At 35.9% G+C, this 18,505-nt stretch overlaps 1 protein-coding gene across 4 annotated transcripts in view; it reads right to left on the bottom strand.

Moving 5' to 3' along the window:
* The window catches only part of MON2 (MON2 homolog, regulator of endosome-to-Golgi trafficking), a 73,608-nt gene that overhangs the window by 11,009 nt on the left and 44,094 nt on the right, over window positions 1–18,505 (bottom strand). For 2 of the 4 annotated variants that reach the window (XM_080592055.1, XM_080592057.1), the window contains 8 exons: window positions 16,706–16,868; window positions 15,936–16,229; window positions 14,945–15,143; window positions 13,470–14,098; window positions 8,521–8,664; window positions 7,946–7,963; window positions 7,553–7,681; window positions 5,484–5,674 (listed from right to left, as the gene is read on the bottom strand). In XM_080592055.1, coding sequence (XP_080448181.1) covers window positions 5,484–5,674; window positions 7,553–7,681; window positions 7,946–7,963; window positions 8,521–8,664; window positions 13,470–14,098; window positions 14,945–15,143; window positions 15,936–16,229; window positions 16,706–16,868 — 1,767 coding nt within the window. The other 2 variants (XM_080592056.1, XM_080592058.1) reach the window with 2 other exon arrangements.

Genomic DNA, 18,505 nt, shown 5'->3' with positions numbered 1-18,505 from the left:
GGATGGGGCATCCACAGCTGCTCTGGGCAGCCTGTGCCAGGGCCTCACCACCCTCTGAGTAAAGAATTTCCTCCTTATATCTAACCTAAACCTACCCACTTCTTGTTTAAAGCCATTCCCCCTTGTCCTATCACTCCACTCCACTCCCTGACAAAGAGTCCCTCCCCAGCTTCCCTGTGGGCCCCCTTTAGGTAAAGCGTCCATATGAAACATCTGTCTAGGGGAAAAAGCTTTGCTTGTCTGATGCAATACAGCCAAACCGTACGGGAAGCGTCAAGATAGTGCAGATCAGAGGCAGTGCAATGCACACTATGGCTCTGTGCAGGATTTCCCAGGTAAAGAGCTCCCACAGCTGCTGCCCACTGTCTAGGGAGGGCTTTAAAACCTAACAACAAAGAGCTAACAGGCACTGAGAGTCCTGCTGTGCACAGCAGCACTCTGCTCTCAAGAATCTTTTTGGAAAGTATTGATTTAATTCCCTCATGTGAGCACATACTTCTGCTCTAGTAAATTATATATATGCACGTTTGTTGAATTTTATTTTATATAATGGCTTGACATGCTTCCATGAAAGCCTCTGGGAAAGAAGTATGATATGAAATAATAAACAGACCAGCCTCTTACTAGAAGACAATTTTGTGTAAATTAAGTTACATGAAATGTATTAATTTTTAAATGTCACTTTGATTTATAATAAAAATCAAGATTATTGAGCCTCCTCAGCTGCAGCTTGCTTAAAGGAAAAAAACAACACCAGCAAAACCAACAACAACGAACAAAACAAAATAAAAAGCTGGAGCTTGTTGCTTGGAAGCTGTTAATTCTCTATGACAGTAACATTTTCCTTTTTCATTTACCTGGGCTCTTTTGGCTATATCGCTTATAATTGCTTGATGTACAAAGCTGCAAAGACCATTTCTGCTGCCTTTGTACATGCCAAACATCAATGTGCATCTCCTCTCACTCAGCCCCACTGCTGGCTTGAAAACCAGCTCCTGTCCAAAAGGCCATGCAGAGGAGGCTCACTATTTTAAACAGAGAGGTTCAGAGATTTTTAAGGGTTCTTACCACAGTGACTCTTGCCTAACCAATACCAACTCCATTTCACAGGTAGGAGCGATATTAGGAGATCTACAGATGTGATTTCTAGGACCACAGTGATTAGAAGAATTAAATTGGAATAAAGTTTAAGATCTTTGTTAAAAACATTAGTGAAATAGAAATAGTTTTATCTCTCTACACTAGGAAAATTTTGGGTTCTTCAGCCAGGTAGACTTGGAAGATGAGCATAGAAAAATGAGACAGTATACACTGGGATATTTTAATGAACAAAGCTAGAGGGAAAAATCAGTCAAATCTGTTTTGCAGTGTTGCTGTTAGGACTGAATACAGAAAGACATTTCCAAGGTTTACAGAGATGCAGGCATTTCATATTTAGAACCATCCCAGCAGCATGAAGTCAGCTCTGAAGAACAAGGGTCTGAGGGGCAGGTACAGAAGGAAGATGTTTACCTAGTTTTGAATGAAGCCTGGACAGAAAACAGCATGTAACATGTACAGTGCTAAATAGTGGAAAGTGCAGTGTATGGGAAAGTGTACTGGTGTCACGGAAGGGAAGAAAAATAAGTTTATTTTTGACAAAACGTTTCAGTTTCCTTGAAGCTGAGAGCTTGGCAAGTTATAGAACGGTGAAATAAGAAAGTCAATTTTCAGTTCTAACTGTATTCAGGTCATTATTAAAAGGGGTGACAGGAGAAACTAGACATGTTAGATAATAGTGAAAATCCAAATAATGCAATAATGTCTCACTGATAGCCTCCTGGGTATCTCTGAATTGCAACTTCCAAATGCTTGGAGCTCCAGAACCTTCTCAGTCCATGCCGGTCTTCAGCAAAGCCGTCAGATTTGTACAGTTCTACGCTTGACTTAAGAAAGACCTCGTCTTGCATGACCTATTTGCACATTGGAAAGCTACTGCAACTGTGAGTCTGTAAACTGTAGTTATGGTCACCAGATCACTAAAACTAAGTCAAATGAACAAGTCACTAATCTAACTGAGAGCACAGGGTGTGTTTGTGGCTTGGTTAATTCATTTTTGGGGATACAGACAAAAATCTAGGTACTACCAAAAGTTTCAAAAACTACAACTCATTATTAACATAAATAAAACAGTGAGTACACTAAAGAACAGCCTTTATAACACCTGGCTGACCTAAAATGAAGGACCAACATGGACAGTTTTTAGCAAGTACTTTTCCACTGTGTTTTGCTATAATCTGAAGGTTGGCATGTACCTCAACTCAATAATTAAATTTTGGCTGTTACTTTCAAAACCATAACAGATCCTCCCAAATTACTCTGGAATAAGTCACCACTGTGATTAACATATATATTATTACTAGCACTATAACAAAGAAAAAAACTGAGAACACATGTTAATTTGAAAATTCTGAATTGAATTTCCTCATGAAACAACTACAAACGTAAGACACTGACTATACTCCAATTACAATCCACTAATAGACACAACTTAGAAAATTCTAAACCAAAAGGGACAGGTTATCCTATTTGCCCAGGCTTGTTTCACAGCAGCTTGCACAGACGTGCAGAAGGACTCAACCAAAGGAAATCAGAAGAGAATTACCTCCATGTGGGGAACTTCCACAGCTATCTCTAGAACCCTGCTTGCATCACAGTGAGGGAGCCAAACTTCAGGAGCATTGTGGTGAGGAAGAGGAGGAACAGGATGAAGAAAAGGAGAAATGACTGCTATTGCTAATCCTCCTGACTACTGCCGTAATGCAGATATGCTCCCTTCCTAGCTTTAACGTATATTAGGACTACTTGGCTCAGGCTGATGGAGGGAACGGGAAGATTATCTATCCTATAGCGGAAGGTAGAAGGCTACCAAAGGATAGGGCTGTGACTGTAAGTAGGAGGAGCATCCACTTGGGAAGACAAACTAGATGGATGTGATGGGGAGGGGGGAACACAACCAAAACCAGATATTCCAATAACCACACTATTATATACGCAAAAAACCATCTATGGATAACAACCCTGGAAGGAGAAACGACCCAGGCCTTTAACTGGAAGGCTGGTTAACTGGGAAGTTACCCTGGTGTTTCCATGAGGTGCCATGAATCACCGGCCTACTCTTAGTCCCTCAAATTCTTTTGAACCTTAAAGCTTCGAAGTGAGAGAGCTAAAAAGTTTCATGTAGCTTCTCTGAGAAAGCTTTAATTTTGATGGAAATGCTGATCTCTTCTATTCCTTTATGTGCACATCTTATATATAAAATTATATTTATATTTATATATAAATACATTATATATATATATTATGTATTATATATTTATATCTATATATTGTATTTATATATGATATATATAAAATTATATATAAAATTATAGTATATGCTCTGGTCTCTAAAGAGAGAAAATCAGACTTTTAAGCAAAGACAAACAAGTTATTGTGCATTACATTCACAGAAGTACTGTGTTTCCTTTACCTCCAGAGAATATTCTCCCATGCATGGCAGCTGGCAAAAGTTATTAATACTGATAATGATTGTTTTTAGCAAGCAACATATTAAGATGGAATTTCTATGGTTGGAACAGCTTTCAAGAAAAGTATAAATCACTCACTTAAGAAAAACTGATGACGTACTTGGCCAAAAAAAGTCATGCAGATGATAACGGGTTATCCTGAATTATGCTGAAGATCTGTGATAATCTTACTTCCCTGGACTTAAGAATGGTTAATAGCCCAAACTGTAGCAGGACCAATATGGGTCAGTTGAAAACAGGAAAATGAGTATTTCATCTTTTTCACAGATACTCAGAAATAATCCAGTTACAGTAAATAGCAGTTATGTATTCCCAAAGTAACTTCCAAGTGAACATACACTTTCCTAAATATCCTGAAAAATCTTCATTTTAGTTTTCTAAACTGAACAATGGTATTGTCTATAGAGTGTTAGCTGATTGGGATAGCTTGTCTCAGAATGGAAGCAGGACTACTAACCGCAGCTGAAAACAAAACAAAAAAAAATACTGCAAAGATTACGTTAAATTCAAGAAACAGCTAAGCATCAAAACAAAAATTTGTGGTGAACAGAGTCTTTTCTGTAGTCTCAATGATCTTTTCTTGATTTTCAGGTCCTCCTATCTAGTATTATTTCTTTCAAGTAAATGTAAAGACAAAATAAAGGGTTTTCATTCAATTGTCTTACAACCTTACTGGTGAAATTCCCAAAACACTCATTATTACAAACATTTTTACTAACAGATATGCCTCTAAAATTAAATTTCATTGGCATCTAATTTTAGTCTGTTTTGGATAAGCTGTTATTTATTCATCACTAATAAATACAGCTGTATTTGGTTGCTGATTTTTGTGTTTGCACACAAAAGTCTGCAAACACAAATACAGAATATTAGCATTAGGTACAGAAGAACCCTACTGTTTCCTATTAAAAAGACAGATTAATTTGCTACTGAAATCAACATACACAGAAAATCAGGGAATTAAATTTTTCATTTTCCATATTGCCCTCTAATCTGAGGCACAATTAGATATACTTTAACTACTGCTGAAAGCATCCACAGATGTTCACAGGAGATGGAAGTTCCTTATCCTTCCTAAACAATCTTCTACAGTACTTAACCTTATTTATAGCAAAAGAATTATTCTCTGGAGCAATCTTTTACCATATTCTCAAGATTTAATGTGTCTTCCTAATAATATATTCTTTTGTTTGAACAAATCCATGGGTCAAATTGTCTAATGTCTGATCATCATCATTTTTCCTTTCTGAACTTTCTCAACATGTCCACATCTCCAGTGTTCCATTCTTGGGAGATTATGTACATACACCTGTCTGCCTGCTACCCTTTTCACAAAGTATTATAAATAGAACATACTTATTAAGTTGCAATAAATTTATCTTGTGCAGAAACATGTAAGATAAATACAGGCTTCTAAGTGTACAGCAAGATAAGAAATAATTTTCCAAAATTCATAATAAGTGGAGTAGTTTAAGACAGAACTCAAGAGACATAGAGATAATGGTGTTCACCTAAACTGAAAAAAAAAATATATATATATATATATATAGCTGCAGTTCTGATTAATTTGAGTACACATCAATAATTCTATCAAATTCACAGCAAGCATCCTTGGGAGTCCATACAGAATTTCTTGGCCTGACCAGCATGGCTATACCTTGTATTCAGAGCTGTTTAGCTCTTTCTTGCTTTGACATTTCACCTCTTGAATGATCTTTTTTTCTACTACTTTCTGAAAGTATACTTTTTTAAAGTAGAAAAACTGGTTACCTTTTTTCCTTCATTCCTTAGAATCATCTTCAAATAACTACTGATATGGCTGTTTATACTGAACTCTACTGGCACAGTGTTTTACTACTTTAGTGAACAAATTACTTACTAGTATTTTCCAGCTAAGAAAAAAAAAGTGTTTACCTTTTAGTAAACAAAAAATCTTCAAACGTATTGGCTAGCTCTGGCCACATACTGTCAAATTTTCCAGAAGATGCATGCTGCCTTGCAACTGGTAGTCCAATAGAGAGAACTTTGAGAAGGGAGGAAACAGCTAGCTTCCATGTGCTTTCCGAAGGACAGGAATATTTCAGACTAAGAGGTATTCTCAGTGTCTGCAAAATACAAGTTCAAATAAAATTCACAGTTGCTCAGAGAAATCAAAGAATAGGACAGATTTCTGTAGATCTCAGCAGACATTTACATAGATGATAGTACACATTTTTATCTTTTCTGCTGGTAATATGAGATGGTCTTTTTAAAATATAATTATAAAGACAATTTACCACATGCCAGCTGGCTAAAGCATGGGTCTATTAACAAATACAAGGTTAGAAGCCAGATCTGATCCATTACCAATTACACTACGAAAGTACCTACTAATTTTCTGTATTACCATCCACCATTTCTGCCAACTCTGACAAATGGGCTTACCTAACACCTACAAGATTGCTGGCAGTTCTTTGCCATAAGTATATTCTGCAGAGTTTGGTTCTGTACCTAGAAAGTTCTCTCAAGTGCTCCCAAAGGTTTAAAAGAAAAAAAAAAGAAAAAAAAGCCACACTAAATTTAAACTTTTCCTAAAATGCAAAAGTTGAACTATACACATAATCACTGCAAAACATCTGGTGATTGCTGACTGTTAAACCACAGGAAGCATAAAAGCAAAAAGAGTTGATGAAATTCTGAAGATAAAGGCTGCTAGACAGCACAAATGTATAGCAGATTAAAACACAGCAAATTCTGGATAGAAAGACAGCTTCAGTATCTATAAAAGAAACTCAATAACATGTTTAAAACTTCAAGCTTATGTACTAGAACTATATCTACTCCTTCTAGCATTGTTAGTCAACAACGAACTAACTAGGAGCTGATACCAAGTTATCTTGGAAATCTAATTCTTTAATTTACATTTCAAATATATATTAACTAAATTTGGGCATTACATGTACGTCCCTAATACCTTCAGGGAAGCTTCTGATTTGAGGAAAGCAAAGGGAGAACTCACTCTCAGGATTAAGTTAATTATAATTATTTTTTGCAATAGTTATCAGAGCTAGGACATAACCCTAGAGATAAACAGAATACTTTCTTCTGATGCTATTGCTCATGAGTCAAATCTAATTCTAATATCAACATGAGCTTCAGACACATGAAAAGTCATTTCAGAAGTCTTTTCATCTGCTGCAGTAGACCACAATATTATCAACTGTGAACTTTAGAGAAAAATAGCATTTATATTAGTTTCACCTAGCCCATTAAAACAGAAGTGGAAACCAAATGTATTAATTTTGAAACACAAGCATGTAATTCGTAACAGATTCCAAAGAATACCATGTAACTACTTTAAACACATCCATGTTGCTAAATTTCTATACAGGAACAACCTGAAGTCAGCCAAGTCATTACTAACCTAGGACCCATATAGTTTTTCCCAGACATTTACCATTACTTCCATTATTTGCCAAATTCATTTGCAAAAACAGGGTTAAAAAATATGAGTTTGGCACTTTCACCTTAAAGGCACATCTGTGCACCCATAACATGTTATAGCTACATTAATGGCACACAAAGCCATTAAAAGTAGATCAAAAGTACTAGCTAGAGCACACCTCCACAAAAAATATATATGCCAATTTTGTCTTTAGCCTTCAGTAGTATTTATTAAGAGGCCTGCATTTCAGATTCAGGTGCATAATACTTTCGAAGCTTACTATTGTTTGGCTGAAAACACACTTGTTGATTTTTGTCTTAATATTGAAATAATATTGAAATACTGATGCTGTATCATCCAGCTGAAGACCAATGCATACAGCCCAATTAATAGCGTTTGTAGCATCACAAGAAATTATCTGCTGCCTATCTTTACTTTTTTTTTTTAAACTAAAATTTTAAACTTTCCAGAAAGTGTTTATCAACACGATCTCAAAATCAAATTCTTTATTTTCAAAATAAACTCTTTAATTCAGAGCACACGCAGGACAAAGCTTTACCTTAATAATGTTCTGAAGAACTTTCTCATTTACAACAGCTTTATGGCAAGCTGTCTTCTGGTATAAGTCCACAACCACTTCCAATGATCTCTCAGCAAATGGTACATAATTCAATGCTACCCATTCAGCCTAGGGAAAAAATAGTAAATTACTGAACTATTTGCGAGAAAATATTAATTAAGGAACAAAAACTGTATGCTTTGTGTTGAACTCTCAGTTTAATGCATGCAAGGTTTGCTAAGAATATAGTCCAAGCAACAAAACTGCAAATACAGTGTGGTCTGACTATGAAAATGTACTCCACATTGAAGTAAAGTACATTTAAGTAGGAAAAATGTTGCAATCTAGGCAAGACAACTACATTAGGACAATCGTTAAGGAAATTTAACTCACCGGTGCAAATAGTTGTATCTAGTGTGATTCCATTGTGTTGCAGGACAAATAGAATAAGAAGAATTAATACATACATAACAGTTACCTCTTAGATTACACCGAATCAGATGCTCATGCTCAGTGAACAGCAGAGTACACAGATATAAAGAATTATTGAGTATGTCCCGTTTCTCTCCTGCATGTGCAATTCAAAAATGTGCAGTTTGAAGGAGTTTTCTCCATTCAAAACTATGGTGCCTTTCTATTTAATATAGTATCAAATATACGAGCAGATAGTTTAATTCACTGGACAAATTCAGACACATTCATCACGTCTGGTGTCCAGGCAAGAATCTTCCTACATGGAGGAATACAGAATATTAAAAAAAAAGAAAAGAAAAGAAAAGAAAAAGTAGAATTCAAAGGGAGTGAAAGAAGATAAAAGCATGTAAAAATACTAATAAAACAACTTACTACACAACATGCACAGCAAAATTTTTACAGATAGAATAAGTGTATCTGGCTAAACAACCTGCATCTGAAGGTGAGTTGTGTTCACCAGCCAAATGAAACAAGTGAGACTTCTAATAAATTACCTGATTATATTTTGCATTTGCAATGTGCTTTGTTTCCAGCTGTCCATACTGGGGAGGCTTGCAGGAAAATTCGACAAAGGCCAATAGCTGGTCGAAGATTGCAGGATACATTATCTGCATGTTTTCTGAGCCTACACATATAGCCTATACCAAAAGAAAATACAAAAGCTTGAGCATCAGCATTTAAAAACCTGCCTCAATCCAAAGAGCTCCTACAAAAAAAATCCCCATATCTGCCTCTTAGCTACCTCTGCGAATTATAAGGATTACTATTAACTTAGCTCACAAATTATTTTACTATACCAACAAAATGCTAAAGCTGTAACAACACAATCAGTATGAAATAATCTCAGTGCATAAATACAGAATGATTACTACAGTGTCATGCAGGAACTGGACCATGCAAGATTTATGCTGTATAAAAGAAATTGTATAGTTCTAATACTTTTAGTTCTTACAGTTCTTATTAAACTTAAAATAAGTTTTGTTATTTTATTACAGAAAACTATGTGGAAAGATAGTGGTATTTACTAATCTATATATGGCCAGGTATCTCATTTTGTCTAATAAATGACACATTTTCTTTACAAACTCTGCTTTGACATGACATATTTATAGGTCATATACAAGTCCTGACTACTGATCTCACTCAGACACATCTTCTTTAAGTTCTACTTCAAGAAGCATTTAAATCTCAGAAGTAATTCATACAAAGTTTCTATAAGTAGTTAAACTTGTGTCTTACATAAATAAAATCAGAATGATATCATTTTGGCATAGCTGAAACACATAATCTTGTGTTAAAACGGAAAACATTTTAGAAAGGGTGTACTTAGAAGATGTCAAAGAAATACCATGTTGCCATAGCGTAACAATTTCCTGTTGCAAAATAAATCCCAAGGAAAAGGTAGGGCATCTATTTTCAAAGCCAGATACAAAGATTCTATGAAGCTTTTCCAATTATTTTCTGTCATTTTCAAAGTCTTGCTTTTCCTCTCCAGGTCCCTCCTCTCAAAGCTTCAAGACACAGTCTATTTATTGCTCCACAAAAAGGTCTTGAGCTTGTACTGTCATTTTCCTCTGGGGAGGAGTCAAACCCTTTTCCATTAACCGAAGCTCATTCATGACAAGTTGTGGCCAAACTCACTCCAGGTGCCACCAGCTCTGAAGCTGTTCAAACAGAGCTTCAACGCTGAGGCTGTGTCGAGCCATGACGGTCGAGTGGCTAGAAAATATCCTAAGTCCTCAGCCGTGAGAGGGAGCAAGCCATCAGGGGTTACAGACACTGCCATCTCTAGATCATCCTAAAACCAAGCTGCACCTTCAGGCAATCTACAACGTGCACCAGAGCACTCCATGAATCATTAATAGCCTCTTTTCCACAGCTTCCCTCAATTCAAAACATGTCTAATTCCCCAAAACTTAACCAACATTATGAATATAGTGGAATACTGCTCCTCCTAAGAAAGCTGTCCTTCTCTCAAGTCCAAGACTGTACTGACCTCAGAAAAAGGCACTTGAATGCTAGATGCTCCCCTGTGTGGCTGAATGCTGAAGGTTAATTGCTGATCTGAAGCACTCGACACACTGCAAGACCATTTCAGCTGATATGCTGCTGCACCAAAGTCACTACACTAAATCTTAACAGGTTAATGCAAAATAATTGATGTAAGAAATTATTTTTTATAACACCACATGGATTAGAAAGGGAAAAAGAGCATCCAGAAATTCCTATATGAGTTTCATACAGATCTAACTTATGTACACGTATCTTCAACATCACCCCCAGAAGACTCGCTTAACATCTGTAACGGCAAAACTTCCAAATAGACTTGCTGTTCATTCTAGCTTGTTAGATTTTTATTATTGTTATTATTACTCATTTTAGGATCAGAGCTTCTGCAGATGCTACTTTTTCTGTACTGGTGAACAAAAGCAATAACTACTACTTAAAGCTTGTGCATCAGTAGGTTCTTGTTCTTAATATTTTATGAAACTCTTGTAAAATTTTATTTTACAAATAGAAGCATTTTCTGTCCAGTCTACTTAGGTATTTTCAGCTCTTAACATTACCTGTATAATATTAAAAGTAACTGACCTGGTACTCCATCCGTACTTTGAAAAGTCACCTATCTAGAACTGATTTTCAAAGAGGTTTATGTTTCTGACTGACACCAAGTATTTTTTATCTAAGAATAAAAAATGCATCATTATGAAAAATGCAAAAATGGCCTAGTAAAGTGTGTGACCAAGGATGCTGAAAGTATCTTTAAGAGCTGCTTATAAAATAGAGTAGTATTTACTGCATTGAGTGCATCTTTACATCCTTAAGTAAGGAGACACATATAAAACAAAAAGTAATGTTCAGGTAACAATAAAATGCACTGAAACCCTAAAACATAATACTTGGCTGATCGTTGTTTGCTGTAAAAATGGATACGGTACTTTAGTTTTAGAAGTTTATGCTTTAAAGCATTCTAGTAATTTGAAGCAAACCTTCAAATTTTTGTATAGTTTGAGATTTATTTAACAACTCCCACTGCAGCTATTGTCATAGACTACAGTTATTTTTACTGGTCTCAGTGGCTAAGTCTGTGCTAACTGTTGTAAATGTAAATATATCCTTGAGCACCACACCCACAGCTCAAGAGGTTTACATACATACTGCCTACAGAAGCAGAATTCAAATGTATCTGATAACCAAATATGTATCTGTGTTCCTCTGTCTGAGGAGCCTGCTGGCTCACTGCAGCGTTGACCTAGACTGAATGTAGGTAGGCAGTGAGCACAGTCAGAGAATTCAGGCTTGGGTACAAATTTTAGCTGAGCTAATATGATGAAGCAGGCATTTAGACTACAACAGTGGAAGACTAGAAAACAAATTCTAATGAGGAATAAAAAAGAAAATGAACGAAGGGTCTAAAATGGATTCAACACATGGAAATCTGAAACAAGAACTACTAAGCTTGCCTTCCACTCCTGTGTTCTTGCATTAGCATGTCCTTTGCTAGTGCAATCACATAATAAAATCTCTATCAGGACAGCCAGGGGTTCGGTCTTAACATATCATTTTCCAGCTATTCCAGCTGCAATGTTGTTCCAGAACTTCTTACAAAATGAAAACCTAAATCTTTCTACATCGACAAAGAACAAAACTTTAATCTGATCCCACACTTGAACACTGAAGCAGGCAAATATTTACATGCTCTTCTTTAACTATCCCACCGGAACCTGCAAGTATTCCTGAGCATTAATTCAACACAGGAAAAAGACACTGAAGCATCCAGCAAAACCACTTCACAGCCAGCCTTTGCTTCACACATAGCACTGGCTGACTGCCTTGTCATGTGAATTCTACTGGGTTACGCAGCTCAGAGGGAAGATCATGAGACTTCACAGAACTTGCTAATCTCCAAATATATTTTAACTTAGTTTTTAATGACCTTATTGATGTTCTATTAGTAATATATGTATATATATTCCAACCATGGGATGTACTGTTTGATAGTGTACCAATGACTTCCTATTTGTATTTTCAAAGGCTTGGGCCTGTAACGTAGACATGTCTCTTTCTCACAGGGATTTGTTGCAGTTGTTTTTGCCATTTTGGAAAACTTCAGCTAAAACAGTTTAGCACCGTGACAAGAACAAGACTAGAAAAAAATATGCAGTTTTTCCTCATATTAAAATTTGTGGAAACCTTTTCTGTGAAAAGTGCCAGAAGCCTTTACTTTAACTCAGCAAGGCTGAGCTGCTGGAATGGAAAAGAGACAAAAAGGGTAAACCTGATTGGAATAGGGTGATGGTTTAGTGGATACAATTGGTCTTAAAGCTTCGTGTTACTTATATTCCCACATACAACACTGAAATTTAATACCAACTTCTAATCTTATAGTTCCGTTCTCAAAATACATTCATATTTCTTAAACCCACAAACTAAAGGTATGACTGCAAGATAATGATTTTGCCTTTCTTGTGGGGTTGAAATAAGTATGACACAAGCCAACCCTCACTAAGCAAAAAGAAAACAAGACACTGAACCGCTGCTCATTAAGTAGGCACCATACATTCTTTGAGCTGAATGAGACAGGATCCTGTCTGACAAAAGAATTTTAAAAAAGGTACGTCCAAGTAGTTAAGCAAAACAGTCATAACATGAAAGCCCAAAGTGACTAAAGTCAGGTCACATGAACAGTTTTAATTCTGGCATTTCTCAAGTCTTTTTCTTAAAGCAGTGCTTAATCTAAACACATGATCTCATTCATTATCAACTTTGTTTCTTTTGAATAAATGTTTTCTGAATGATCATATTTGCAAGGTCTTTTACTACTCCAGCAAGAAAAAGAATACTTTTATGTTTTTTTACTACCTAGTAAAAGGGCACCCTAATTTGCTGTCTACAAATTAATTTGCATGAACGGTGCAAGGATGAGTTCTACATTAAGAATTTTTTATGCAGAGATGTGCCATTTTCCTTAAATGACTAATTAATAAGAGTTAAGAAGGTAGTCTGCTAGAAACCTTTTTAGGTTTTATGCTTTGCACGTACTCAAAATTCTCATGATCATCACTCTTCTAGACTTTGTTCATGGTAGTGCCTGGGCAACATAAGGAATACCATTTGGGAGATTATTTCCCCAGCTCCATGTGCAGACACTCATAACAGTACAATACTTAAATATTAGCTAGACCAGTAAATGGATATAAACGTAGCACCACACTTAAGGTATTTCTGCAACCTAGCAAAAATGCATTCCATAAAGATTACACCACTCCTTTGAATGCAGAACACCTCGGTCGCACCAGGACTGGAATTCTGATTGTTATAAAACAGTACACTGTGCATATTTAAATAAGTGAACACTTAAGTCACCGCACTATACTTCCAAGAAGAAGAACTGAGAGAGTGTAGTTTACCTTTCACCACACATTTGAAGTCCCATTATTACCTTTTGTAAAACATCTAAAGCTGTAAGCACTGCTTCCTGTAAACTTGTCAGAACTGCTTCAGTATAAGATGGAAGGATGAAAGGGGAAGCGTCAGAACTGATCGGAACTGAAACAGCACCATGCAAAATGACACCCAGCTTTTGGAGATCATCCATGCTGAAACCAGTTTTGATGTGTTGGTAAAGAGCTGGGAATATTTGAATTAAAGCTGTAAGAAAAGGCTGGCTGGGAATGAAAGTCAATTTATCAAAATTAATTGGAGGCTTTGTACTTTCTGAACCAATCCTATACCAGCTGTTCCAAGCTGCCCACCAAAGATTCAAATCTTCGATCTCGTCTGTTACTACAGGTAGTTCAGATCCATTGTATCTTCCCATTCTTTCCCCTATGGAGTCAGTTCTCATGAACGATCTGCCAAGACTAGTGGCAGTTGTTGTTCCTACCACCACAGGTACAGAAACATTGATAGCAGGTGGTGTGTCAGGCTTCTCTGAGTCTCGGACAGGAGAAACGATTTGTAAGATTTCCTGGAAGCTTTTCAGAGCAGCCAAGGAAACTTCATTATTTTTGCTGAGCGCTGCTGATTGGATGTGATCAAGAAGAACATCCCAGGCTTGGGAAAAGTCTCCTGTTAAAAATAGAAAAAAAAAAAATCTACTTGGTATCCGCTTGCTGTCTCACTCCCCACCCAACTCCATCTCTGAAAGGCTCTTCAAGTACTTGTTCCTCTAACACAGAGAAATTTCATGAAGTTACAGGACTGCTTCAATGCCTTTCAAAATTAATCAGTTTGACAGTAAGTAAAGAGAATGAATGCAACAAATGCAACACACATATATGAAGAACGCAATAATATATGAGTGTTTATACCAAAATTACTAGCAATATATCATGTATCATATGTCATACCAGAAAAAAAATGTTTTGTTTATTCAGGATAGTGAAAAAAATTTCTTATGCATAGCAGATGCCTGTTGATTTCAAAGTGTTCAGCATACACAAGGAATAAAGGGTCAAATCTATAGTCAAGTAATGCGTTTTATAAGGAATTTTTAAATTCTATAATTGACCTGTAAAGAAAGGTTTCGTTTTTGGAGTTTGAGGTTTTTATTAACCTTTCATTAACCTTTGTAACCTTAACAAGAGGAAAAATATGTTCTGGCAATCAACCAAACACAAAAATTATTATTGCTATCATGCTACTGTAAGTTCAGGTTATTTGGCACACAGAATTGTAACTACTGAGATTTCATCTCAAGTACCATGACATGGAAGAGGAAATTGGTATTTAGGGTTTTGGGCTCTGAGGAGTATGAATTAAAAATTCTAATTGTCATCACATTTGAGGTGAGACAATAGAAACACACTTCCAACCTAAGATTAAGATTCTTGCCTGGTACTGTAACAGAAAAAAACATACAAAGCTGGAAGTTCATTACTGTATCTTTCAGTAATTTTAAACCATAAATTTTACCTAAAGGCTGCAGTAAATATCTCCGGGTGTTAAATATTCTTGCAACTCCAGCCAGTGTTAACACCCATGTCTCTGCCCATTGTTTCTCAGCTGTATCCCTTGAATGATGGATGAGGATGTTCCCTCCTCCTGATTCAATTTTCTCTTTGTCAGCTGTAGTAGAAGATTCTCGAACCCTATCCAAGAGGTGAAATAAAACCTGCAATAGTCAGAAAAAAAATGAAAAAAGGAGCAACTTTTAAAATAACATTGTTATATTCTCAGTAAAACAACAAAAATAATAAATTTTCTGTTATCCTTTATGTCCCTGTGTCATCTTGGGAATTCCGTTATTCTACACAGTCCCTGCAACAGCTAAGAGTACTTATCAGCTAACTGATGTTCACTTAAGAAGAGTTAGAAACAGCATGATCGGAACCACTGAGAACAGTGTTAGTACTAACAGAAGGCTACTGTTAGAGATCTGTACTAATCTATGGACCTCAGATACCTGAACAACAGGCGCAGTAGGCAATAGACTCAACCACAGCCCAATTTTTCCACAAGGCACAACCAACATGACTGTGATCTAGAACAAGGTATCTGACTGACCCTCTCAAAGGAGGGAGACAAAACAGAGGGCAAAGCAATGCTCAATCTAATATAAGATCAATCCAATCAGATGAATCTCAAATGTGGTGACTCTCAAAATATGGTGATATTTTCACACAACAGGAGGAGTCTTTAATCTGTGCAGGAAAGGAATAGCCCTTTTATACAACTCCTGTGTACGAAAAAAATGATCAAGATAGAAAAATTGCATTTCATAAGAGGTTTTACAGACAAGAGAAAAGTGTAAAAAAATAAAATGAGAGGTCAGACTTCTGCAACCATATGTTATCTTTAAAAGAATGTTAATAAACTAGCTAATGGACATTGAAACAGTACACCAACTGTTAGTAGAATGAGAATTAAATTTTAAAAACCTTTAGAAGAAGCTCACACGACATACCTTCCATATCACTGTGTGCCACGTTGAATGTTGCAATAAAGTTCCATGAGCACCAATAGTGGAAAACAACGTCTGCCCAGCACTCTTTCTAACTGCAGGTCGGGGATCCACACAGAGTTCTCCAAGTTTGGCATACAGACATAACCAAAGACAGTCAAATGGTGGTGCAGGATGAAAAGGTCTGTTCAGCACTACCCCCTTTTCCTCTGCCTGTTTCTGCAACACTGCTTCTTCTTTGTTTAGTTCCTTTTCAATTATTTCACCTCTTTGGAAAAAATAATCTGAAATATTCCACTAGAAAAAAAATAAGACGTTGTTGCACAATAAAAATATTACAACACACTTAACGATCATGAAATAAATTGTTTCTCATTTTCACATTTAAAAGTGTTTTATAAGGTTCCCTACACTGATGGAATAAGATAGCACATAAATGCTGTAAGGTACAGAAAGTAATTTTCTCAGCCTTAGCTTTTAAGCCACAATTATACGTGAGATACCAAAAAGGAAAAGTTTGTATTAAAAATATGATACTGGTGAACATGTTTACAACACAATACTATTTGTTTTATACAACCTTGGAGTCAGGAAGATTAAAGATAAACTGTGCTCATTCAATTTACATATGATTCCAAATGACTGCATGGGATGTCAGTAACGATTTGAAAAACGGGTTTTGGCTTTCATTTGTAGAACAGACTACAGATTAATTTTCATTTGAAAAAAAAAAAGCTAGAAGCAGCATCACTGTAGGCTAATGTAAAACTCACCAACAAACCAATTGAAGTTAAGCTAATATTTAGCTCTTGATTGTGAAGTCCAAAGCTTCCTGCAACTTCAACAACTATCTGTAGACAAGTACATGGCATTGTTGGAAGAAAGTCTGTCACAACCAACTGAAGACACTGGAATGCAGTCCGTATTAAGGACTCTCTTAAAAAAACAAAACAAAAACAAAACACATACACACACTCTAATTTCAAGTTTCTTCAAGAGCACAGAAACTTTTCGAATACAGTACATCAGGAGATGGCAGTATTAGAAAAGAAATATATATATATATAAATTTTGAAATGAATTTACAAGATTTAAAATGTTTCAACTATACTTTTTTGAGATATGACATTCAGTTTAAGTTTCAACTTAAAGTATGTACCTAAAGTATGCCAAATGGGTGGGAAAAATGTATTTTTATTTATTAGGAAAGATGCATGCTAATACAAAGGTAGTCTTACATGCTTCAATACTGTATTATGTTAGTCAAAGTCTTTTGAAAATATCTGCCATTAAATACGTATTTAATAAATACTCTGCCTTCAGAATTAAATTCTGAACACAAACAGATAAAATAAAAATGTGGTCTGGAAAAGGTTTGTGAGAAGGAGTTCTCCATGAAGGAAGACTATCCACAACCAAAATCTTGTTTAGTGAGAGACAAAATGAAGGAATCATAAAAGAGCAGTGGAGTAAAGGTAAATACAAAATAGGGAAGACAAACTGCTACAGCTGTATTTAGATTTAAGTACAGTTTTTACAATGCTTAATATTTAACGTACAAAAGAAAAATCCAACGGTTTTTGACACAGAAAATGAGTGTCCTTCAGAATATATATTCCAGGGAGAAAAAAACAAAACAATCAGAGTAGAGATGTCAATTACTTATTTCAGAATCCCAAATAAAAGAACCTTTTTTTTTTTTTTCAATTAATTCAAAATGAGTATCATAGGTGGACCACCGTATTGTAACAGCCAGCCTGAGATGGAAGCCAGAGAAATGCACACAAAAGTTCACATGGACAATAAAAGTATAACTAATAATTCTACGTAATAATATGCATACTGCAAATAGGCACCCATCCCACCACATTAAGATCAAAGGATATATCCTTGCTAAACTTATGGAGGAAATTTTCACACACTACTTTCCTTTGCATTCATTACATGAGTCTATGAAGTGAAACACACCCAAAACTGCTGCAGTTCCCTCTCCACTACAAAACTTCACAGGTATGTGATCTTCAAGGACTCTATAGGAAAAGGAAAGGAGGCAGGAAATGAAAGTATAGTTACACAGCTCATTTTGAAGAACTGCAATAATGGGCAAGTAACCTCTTTTTCTATATTCAAATGCAAGGCCATTAGAACAAATTCAAAGAAGTTAATTTCCTAATTAATGTCCTCACTATGCATTTGGAGAAAGGTTTCAAAGCTCTTCATGCAAGTTGGAACAGCAATACAGCTGATCAAAATGTAAAATTGTCCTTAATGTTATGGATAGCCACCCAAAAGGTAAATACAAATGTAAGCAGCCTAAGTTTAGCTCTTGAAATATTCTGTAGTGACTTATCTACCCTTAAAATAAACTGACAACCCATTGAAAAGAAATTCTTCAAAGGAAGATTTCCTTTTGTTTTGCAGGCTAGCATTGTGCAATCAGAAGTGACTTCAGGATCAGTGGTTCTCAAAATGGCATCTTCTGTATTTATATCAGCCTGCCAAGACATTCTGGAATGCAAATGGATCTCTACCCTGGTCTCCAGGAAGTTCTCAGAGCAGAAGGAAGACACTTG

This window comes from Anser brachyrhynchus (genome assembly GCF_964034855.1).
Source record: "Anser brachyrhynchus genome assembly, chromosome: 1".
Taxonomy (NCBI): Eukaryota; Metazoa; Chordata; class Aves; order Anseriformes; family Anatidae; genus Anser; species Anser brachyrhynchus.
The sequence above is the reverse complement of the archived record's forward strand: the minus strand, read 5'-3'. Positions and strand labels throughout refer to the sequence as shown.